The sequence below is a fragment of the Balaenoptera acutorostrata genome, chromosome 1, assembly GCF_949987535.1.
Source record: "Balaenoptera acutorostrata chromosome 1, mBalAcu1.1, whole genome shotgun sequence".
Taxonomy (NCBI): Eukaryota; Metazoa; Chordata; class Mammalia; order Artiodactyla; family Balaenopteridae; genus Balaenoptera; species Balaenoptera acutorostrata.
This window is the reverse complement of record NC_080064.1, coordinates 106,478,216-106,487,372: the sequence shown is the minus strand read 5'-3', so window position 1 is coordinate 106,487,372 and position 9,157 is coordinate 106,478,216. Positions and strand designations below refer to the sequence as shown.

The 9,157-nt window shown below is 48.3% G+C and overlaps 1 protein-coding gene across 1 annotated transcript; it reads right to left on the bottom strand.

Annotated features, from left to right (window-relative positions):
* Nucleotides 1-409: 409 nt before the first annotated feature.
* On the bottom strand, nucleotides 410-7,668 carry LOC103015346 (3 beta-hydroxysteroid dehydrogenase/Delta 5-->4-isomerase). The gene is made up of 3 exons (XM_007169303.2): nucleotides 7,524-7,668; nucleotides 3,583-3,747; nucleotides 410-1,221 (listed from the first exon to the last, which is right to left on the bottom strand). The coding sequence occupies exons 1-3, from the start codon at nucleotides 7,666-7,668 to the stop codon at nucleotides 410-412; spliced, it is 1,122 nt and encodes a 373-aa protein (XP_007169365.1).
* Nucleotides 7,669-9,157: the final 1,489 nt, after the last annotated feature.

Below are 9,157 nucleotides of genomic sequence, written 5' to 3'. Positions count from 1 at the left end.
TAAAACGTTTATTACGTTCATTGAGCTGTGTGAAGGAATATGAACTTTTAAAAGAAAAGGAATGCTTTTGCATTTAACAAAGGAAATGGAACTAACAGGCAAAACTCTAAGTTAAAAGAAGCCCAAATAGCTCAGAATCGTCAACTGAGAAGGTGGCACCAGCAGCTGCAGCAAATCACCTTGTCCGGCCGTCCCCTGGAGGGAGGGTAGGGCAGAAAGCTTCCCGTTAGGCCAGTGACAGGGAAAGGTTTCTGGTGGAGGGAGGAAGACAGTAAGATGATCATCTTATAAAAGGGAGGCAGGAGGACCCGGGCTTGTGCCTGTGTTGTTTGCTGCATGAAACCGGAAGGGGAGAGCGTGACAGGCATCTCCTAACCATGCCCACATCCACATCGTTGTCACCCCCAGATCAGTGAGTCTTTGTTTTCAGGGTCTCCTTGTGCTGTTTCACCAGGGAGCCGACCCACTCCTTGGTTTTCTGCTTGGCTTCCTCCCAGGTGAAGAGGGGCTCGTACCCCAGCTCTCGCTGAGCTTTCTTATAGGAGAAGGTGAACACACTGTTTGACAGGGTTACCAGGTGGCAGTTGAAGGGGGGTCGATATTTGTAAATTGGACTGAGCAAGAAGCTCACTATCTCCAGCAGGAAGGCAAGCCAATACTTCAGAGAAACAGGAAGGCTCATCCCGGAATCCAGGCAGAGGCCCCATTCTTTGCCCAGAGTGTAATTGAGGTCATCATAGCTTTGGTGAGGTGTGCCGTCTGAGATGTAGTAGAACTGTCCTTGGATGCTTGGGGCCTTTTGGGGGTCCCGAAGGGCCCTCAAGGCCAGAATGTGGGCCCAGGCCACATTGCCAACATAGACTGGGTTGACTCTGGAGAACTTGCAGTGATTTGTCAGGATGCCATTGTTCTTCAGGGCATTTTCCACGTGGGCAAAAAGTAATGGGCTCCCCTCCCCATAGATATACATGGGCCTTAAGGCACAAGTGTACAAGGTGCCGCCGTTTTTAAGAGCCCACCCATTAGCTCCCAGCACAGCCTTCTCGGCAAGCTTTTTGCTGTATGGGTACGGAGAGGACCATGCCGTTTCAAGATGCTCTTCTTCGTGGCCGTCCTGGATGATCTCCCTGTAGGAGTTGGGCCCAGCCACCTCTATGGTGCTGGTATGGATGAAGACTGGCACACTAGCCTGCACACAGGTCTCCAACAGGAGCTGGGTACCTGCCCACGGAGAGCACACCGTCAGTGTCAGGAAATAGTCCAGAGCCAGCCATGCCATGGGCCATGTCTGCCCCTCACTCTCAATTGAGGTGGCTATTGCACATGAGGAGTGCATTCTTGTGTGTTTCTGGCTGAGATCAGATTATGCTAAAGCCACAGGACGAAAGCAAAAATGAAAAGAGGCCAAGGTCTGGATTCTGGAGAGCAAGCATTTCTAGGCTTTTGGATTTCGTGGACCAGTGTACGTACTTTTAATTTCAGAAAAGGACAACGAGTTGCCACTTTATATTTTGCGGAGTAAAGAGATTTTAAAATGATCATTTATCATCTCTACCACCTCATTAAAGATAGGCTATTTTAACTTAAAAAATTAGGAGACCATACTCTTAGAATAAGGACAGCTCTGGTCCTTAGGCAAAAGAGGACAGCTGAAGGATTCACATCACACACACACACACACACACACACACACACACACACACACACAGAGTTGTATGTAGGTAATATATACTCTTAAGTACACATTGAATTGTTTGTATTTTTCTTTTTTTTTTTTTGAAGACCAATAAAAACTTGTCACAAGGACTTTTTTTTGAGTCACTGAGCAAATGATTGGTGGGTTCTGGGGAGAAGCTGGAGATCCAGACTCTGCTTCTGATTGTGTGTTTCCTACAAAGGCCACTGCTAATTGTGGCTGTGGCTTGTTTACCCAGGTCTGAAAAGTCGGGGTGGCAAAGCTTCCTTTCGCTTAGCTTTCTGGAGCTACCACTGGCCTTGTGTGTTGAGCCGGAGGAAGAAGCAGAAAGGAGTGCGCCCTCTGCTGGTAATATCATGGGAGGATCTTGCAGAATCCCTTTATCTGGGTAGAATTTTAGCTCATGGAGGTAACCCAGAGCGCCTTCCTTACAAGAAGGAAGCAATTTCCTGGGCAAAGCATCATTTTTGGGTGGTATTTTAAAAAATCCTATTTAAGGTCTTTGTGCAATTTGCTTTTCAGGAGAGACAGCCTCCTTTTTAAAAAATTCTATCTAGAAGCAGAGAAAATTCAGAGCTAATTTACCTGCAGAGGGAGAAATGGCCATGACTGTGAAGTATTTTCTAAACCTGTCAGTGATGCTAGTTTTAGTCAATGGAGGCCTCTAACACTTCTCAGGGATTTCAAATCCCCTGTTGTTGGGAGCCGTGGAGAGTAGAAATTATGAGGGGGGGGCCGAAAACTCAAGACTGGTTAATCTTAGCACCCTCCTGGCAATATGGGGGTGACCGGGGGTGTGGCCAAGTTGAAACTAGAAATGGTCTTTTTTGAGACTGTGCAATTTTAGGCTGGAGATGCAAAAGCAATGAGTTGCTTTAGAAAAGGAGTCTCTGAGTAGACTACCTCTGGCAGGCAGGGCGTGGAAGGCTGATGGACTGGGGTGCTGTGGTCCTAGAGAGACTGGCCTCCAGGGGTCAGAGCGAGGATACTACACAGCAAGCTAATAAGGGATTTAAGCTAATTCCTTGAGTGACTGTGTCTAGGTTTAAAGTGAATTGGAAAGCCACAGTTCAGAAAGAGCCACCAAGCATTTAAGGGATGAGGATCTGAAGAGGGTGTACTTTGGGCACCTGGCCAGGAGCTACTCTTCAATAATAATAGTGAGCTGAAGAGATGGTTAATGGATAATGGGAAACTATTCTTGCTAAGAAAATATTACAGGAAGACAAGTGCTGGCTAATTCTGTACTGCCAGACCACTGTGAACCAGCTTTGCTAGTTCTCTTGTGAGGAATCCTTCTGGGGGGCGAGCAGGAGGGCTCTGGCATTCTCTTTACCCTTATCATCCTTCCTTTGCAGGAAGTCCTGACCGAAGGAAACCAGCCCAGAGCTGTGGCCCGTCACTTCTAACTGACTTGGGGGTACCTCATACCACAGAGCTCTTAGTTCTTGACTGTATGGTGACCCTCAACTTAGAGCCACACCGAAAAGCTAGCATGATGCCCAAGGAAGAACTTGTAAGGTCTGGTTCCAGCCCAGTGGAGACAGGAGGTGGCTGGATAGCAAGAGTTTGAGGTTGGAGCTGAGTCAACACTTGATTGGACCAGCAGAAGGGTTTTCATGGCCTTTGGACTCACACAGGCATGGGTTTAAATTCTAGCCCTTTCACTCCTCTCCATAGGGCCTTGGACAAGTCACTTAGCCTGTCTCAGCCCTAGTTTCCTCATCTGAAAAACTGAGGATGATGACCTTGAATCTCTGTTGGTGGTGATGAGGAAAAGTACTTGGTGCCCACCCAGCAGGTGTTCACCAGCCTCCTCCTCACTTATCCCAGCTTCTGACCCTTGCTTGCCCACTTCCCTTCAGCTCCGCCCCAGGATCCTGTACCTTTCACATTGACGTTCATGATGGTCTCTCGCTGGACGGCGTTCATGACGTCGATGACAGAGGCAGTGTGGATGACCACCGAGGTGCCCCGGCAGGCTTCCTTCAGGCACTGCTCATCCAGGATGTCTCCTTCCAGCAAGGTCAGCCTGATCTTGCTCTGGAGCTCTGTGTGAACAGGAGTCAGGTCACTGGAAGGCTTTCTGGATCTGGAAGATTCCTGATGACCCAGGTCTTTAAGGACAGGTAGATTGGGGGGGGGAATGAGGAGTGGGGAGGGGGAAACATCCCATGGAAGGACCAAGTCAACAAGGGCACAGAAATCAGAATGTGTAGCATGTCTTGGGAAAGAGCAAACATCTCTTTCCATCCCATCTCATTCTACAAAAGAGAGTTTGAGCAGTGAGGAGTCAACAGTGCCTGGAACACAAAATTGTTAAAGAGACTCATGGGGAGTTTATAAAATTCATTAAGGAGAGGATTTGCATTTAATTCGGTAGGGAATGGGGAATCCGGTATAGGTTTGGAATTAAAGGAGAAATGTAAACAGAGTTGTGCTGTAGGAAGCGAACCCTGGCTGCAGTATTATAAAATGGATCAGTCTAGTGGATATAAGAGAAAGCAAGGTGACTGAGGGATTAATCACACCGTCTGTGCCACAGTTCACATGGGGAAGACTGGAACCGGGGATCCAGGAGTGGGAGCCGAGAAGGGGAGAGGTACACAAGGTTCGACTTTCAGACCTTACCTTGCCAGGTCCTGGTTCTTACTGGGGATGGGCTGGGAGGAAGAGTCAAAGGCAGCCCGAGTTTTTCCCACTTGAGTGATCAGGAGGATAGTGGCGCTTATTAACAGGAATTTAGAATGGGCCCGAAGGATGGATTTAACTGAAAGAGCTCTTATTAGATATCATCAAAAGCAGATATCAACGCTGAAAATGAGCCAGCCACCGAGGGACTAACATTCCGGCCATCTAGCCAAGGGTTGCAGAGACGACATCAGGGTCTCTGGCTCCTCTGAAGCCCGCGGGAAGTGGCGCTACTGTGCATTACTGGTAAGATCATCACCTCAGATTAGCCCATGACATAAATGCCACGCTACATACAGTTTGGATAAATAACCTGCACTTATTTTGTGCTTTTTATTTTGCACACGACTTTCAGCTTTCTGATTGCCTTTCACAGCTATCTCATGAGATAGGGATTCTGATTTCCACTTTACAGGCAAGGAAACCAAGGCTCAGAGAGGGTGAGGAAACGTCCATGTCACACTTCTAGTGAAGACTCTCTAGCCTGCCCGCCCCGCCCCCCCCCGCCCCACCACCTTCAAGCCTTGCTTGCTCTCCCGTCACCCACACACAGTACTGGCACTTTTCTGGGGCAGAGTAAGGACGTCAATTTAAATGAAATTGGCAATGGACGGCAGAGAACAGTGAGAGAGAAATTCAGAGTGAAAAATTCAGGGCTGCAGAATTTCCTTCTTGGGTTACAACTTGGAAGAACCTTAAGCCTGCTCTCCTTAAGCCTCCGCAACATTAGCTCTGCCCCAATGCTTCCACTCCAAAAAGGCCACGAAGTGAGAGAAAGGCAGAGGAATTAGCCGCAGAGTGGAATTTTCTGATTGTGTCCCCACGTCTGCCCTGCCCCTTCCTTACTCTGCCTCTCTTTCGAGGCTAACTTCAGCAGACTGGCTCAAAGGAATTGCTATGCCCTGAAGTCCAAGGCCAAGGGAGGAAAGACTTCTTACCCATTATTACCCATTAGTATGCAGGGCTGCAGAGAGAACAGCAGAGGGCGCTGTGGATGCCTCAGTGGTGGAGCCCTGGCTTCCTCCTCCAAGGCTCTGTGGACTTGGCCAGTGTTTTGCATAGACTGAATATGCAGTTGCTTACGTGGCGTGAGCTGGATTGGAGGCAGGCCCAGGGAGAAGCTACTAGACGAACTAGTGGTTAAGAATACAGACGCTGCAGCCAGACCACCTGGGTTCAAATCCAGCTTTGCCATTTTCCAGGTGGGGGACCTTGAACAAGTTAATTAACCTCTGCAACGTCTGCATGTTTGTGTCCCCTCAAATCCATTTGTTGAAATCCTAATGCCAATGTGATGCTGTTAGGAGTTGGGGGGATCTCTGGGTGGTGATTAGGTCGTGAGGGTAGAGGCCTCACGAATGGGATTATTGTTCTTATAGAAGAGACCCCAGAGAGACCCCTCTCCCCTTCCACCATGTGAGAACACAGTGAGAAGGCATGGGCTATGAACCCGGAAGAGAGCTCTCACCAGGACTTGACCCTGCCTTGATTTTGGACTTCCAGACTCCAGAACCGTGAGCAATACATTTCTGATTATAAGCTACCCAGCCTGTGGTATTTTGCTGCAGCAGCCTGAATGGACTGGATTCTTCTGTGCTTGTATTATCATCTTTCAAAAAAGAAGGACGCTGTTCCCCATCCCAGAGGGTTGTGATGAGGAACAAACGGGTTGACACACGTAAAACACTTAGCGCAGCGCCTGGCACAGAAAGAACACCGTGAGCGGTCTCTGTTATTATCCTGACAGAGGCCCCTGCCCACCCATGACAGCGCCTGCCTTATTCACGTTGGGGAGATGTTCCTCTTAGGTTGAGCATTGCCCTCTCTGGGCATAAGTTGTCAGACTGCAAATATTGCTGAGATGTAGGGATTACAAACGGTTGATGTTGATCTGTTGTGAATTTTTTAAAAAAAATCAGAGACGCTGTTGAAGCAGAGGATAGAGGAAATAGGATGTTTGCAGAGGTCAGGGGAGAGAAAAGGAGAACAGAGCGGTGGGCAGGGTCCAGGAGAGCGGGCTGGGGAGGGGGGGCTTTGTGTGGGGAGAGGGGTCCTCTGAACAGCCAGGGCCTGCATGTAGATAGCCAGTCCACTGGGGCCGGGGAGGGGGACAGGGAATTGGTTTGGGGGCGCCTAAGGGGGAAATGGCAGAAACTGAAGATTCACTTTGCCAAGCGTCAGCCCTAGGGCCGTGTGATTGGAGTTCTAGTCTAAGCTCTGCTACCCATTAATCCGGGTAACAAGTCGCTTTACCTTTGCGGACCTCAATTTCCTCATTGTCCGGATGGGTGTTACCCCTCTCCTACCTTCCTCACAGGGTTATTTTGAGGATCTGGGGGGCGAAACAGGTTGGAAAATACACTATAAATCAAGCTTTTGCATTGGCACCTGGGCAGCAATCTGGAAAGAGAGGCGTGAGCTGCTTCAGCAGATTCTGCAGTCACTGCCTTGTGGTGATGAAGAGAGAGGCGAGTGATAAAAAGAGATGTACAGGGAATCCACGCAAGGTGTGTCTGCACTCATGCTGCCTCTTGTTCTGTTTCTGGCTCCCTTGCTGCAGGCCTGTGCATGCTCTGCACTCCCCTCTCTCCTACTCCCTCTCTAATTCTCTCTCTCTCTCTCTCTCTCTCAATCTCTCACACACACACACACACACACACTCGCTTCACCTTCTCTTCCTTCTATTTCACCTTCACTGGAGATGCTCAGTGAAGCCACGGAAAGACCAGAGCAATCAAGAGGGGCAGGGACCCGCTGGTGGGGTCTCCAGGTTAATGGCACTTGCTCGCCCTTTGCAGATGGTACATAGCAAGTGACAAGACAAAAATCATCAGAACATTGAAGACTTGTTGACAAGGGAGAAAACTGAAACATGATTTTCTGGATGAGAAGAACAGAGGCTGAAGTGGCTGGTCTACGGCCACCCTCTCTAATCCTGGGTCAGGACCAGAATCATCTCCTGACACCATCTGTGATTACACCAAGGTATTACCCCATCTGTAATCTCCTTTCTGATAACATGGGATCAGCCTTGATTTGACTACAACTTTCCTTAAGTTGCTAGACAAGAACCCCCTCCCCACACCTATGCAGGGTTTAAAATGGAGCTACACACCCATGACTCAAGTTCACTTACTAGAAAATTCCTCCCGAACTTCTGGTCTGAAGACTTTGTCTAGCACCCGGATCTCCTGCAGCTCCTTCTCCTCCACCAACAAGTGGACGATCCTCTGACCCAGAAACCCTCCTCCTCCTGTCACAAGGCAGCTCCACCCTGCCATGGCCAAACCTGGGCACCGAGAAACACTTGCCAGGAACCAGAAAACACTGGGGAGCAGTTTGGATGAGAGGATGACACAGGAGAGAGCCTAAAAGAAATGTCAAGTGATTACATGCTCATAAAAACCCACTGTGTTCCTTCTCCATTTTTGCAGAAATCCCATGCACCCCCTCCCAGGAGTAGCTGAAAGAAAATGAAAAAGCTCTAACCTGTAAGATTGTTGCAAGCCAGATGAAAGAGCTGGGTTCTGGTCTCCTTATCTCCCAAAGACAGGACTGAAGGGAGCTTTATGTGCTGTTGCCTCTGACTCAGCCCACTTCACCTTGAACTCTTACTCCATACTCATTGCTCACCCCTGGTCATTTCATCAAAAAGTGGTGAACTTTTAACTTGTATCTCTCATTCTTCCAAAGCACAGGAAGAGAAAGCAAGCTTCAAGGCCACAGTGTGATAAAGATTCTTGGTTCTACCCTCAACAGGACTCGTGGAGGTCAGTGTCCACTGTCTGGGATCCACAGTCTGTAAACTTAAGTTAGACGGGGAGAAATCTCTCAGCACAGTGTGAATTGCTGCTTTGTGCAGTAAATACATCTGGGTGGGGCGGGGCGGTGGAGGGTGCCTTCACTATGGAAGGCAATTTTCTTTCCCACCCAATATATCTGGAGCCTCAATTTTGATTTCCCCCTGGAGAGCTCTGGGTTTCTGGAGGAAGAACACCATTGAAGGGAAGCTATCTGGTGATAACCACCTAGTTCTATGACCTGTACAACGAGAGTAGGTGTATTGCTGTTAGCTTAACTGACACCATCTTGGTCCCTTACAGTTTTTCCTGTCCTTTCACTGACCCTACTCAGAACTGTGCAGTGAATTACTTCTCTGTCGTCAAGGGCTTTGTAATAGACATTAATAGATTTTGTTTAATAACTGTTAAGGCCAGGTGGCCTCTATGCTCTGTTAGTCCCCAAACAATGATGAAAACCTTTGCTGACGTATTCTCGGTGCCCATGAGACTAGTTACCCCTTCATAAATATTAATGTAGGAATGCACGTCCTGCTTCCAAGCACTGACCCTCATACCCTAGGTTAGTTATGAAATTGTCCTGATGGCCCTCAGCAGTGCTGAGTGCAGCTGTGAATGCCTCTGGATCATTGTTTACCAAACCCTACTCTGTAAGTTACAATCTAATAAACTGATCCATTGATTACATGGAGCTGCCTGCCTCATTTTTCCTTCTCAAGATGTCTCCTCAGTTCGATGGGCACTTTTTCTTCCCTCTGTCCTCCAACAGTAGAGATCTGTAGCTGTGGGCCACAGTAGCTTTTATTATGAATGTTTGCACTCACCCCAGATTTTGGTTGCAAAACCACTCTCAGTAGATTCTTTTTTTTTTTTTTAATTTATTTTATTTATTTATTTATTTATGGCTGTGTTGGGTCTTCGTTGCTGCACGTGGGCTTTCTCTAGTTGCGACGAGCAGGGGCTACTCTTC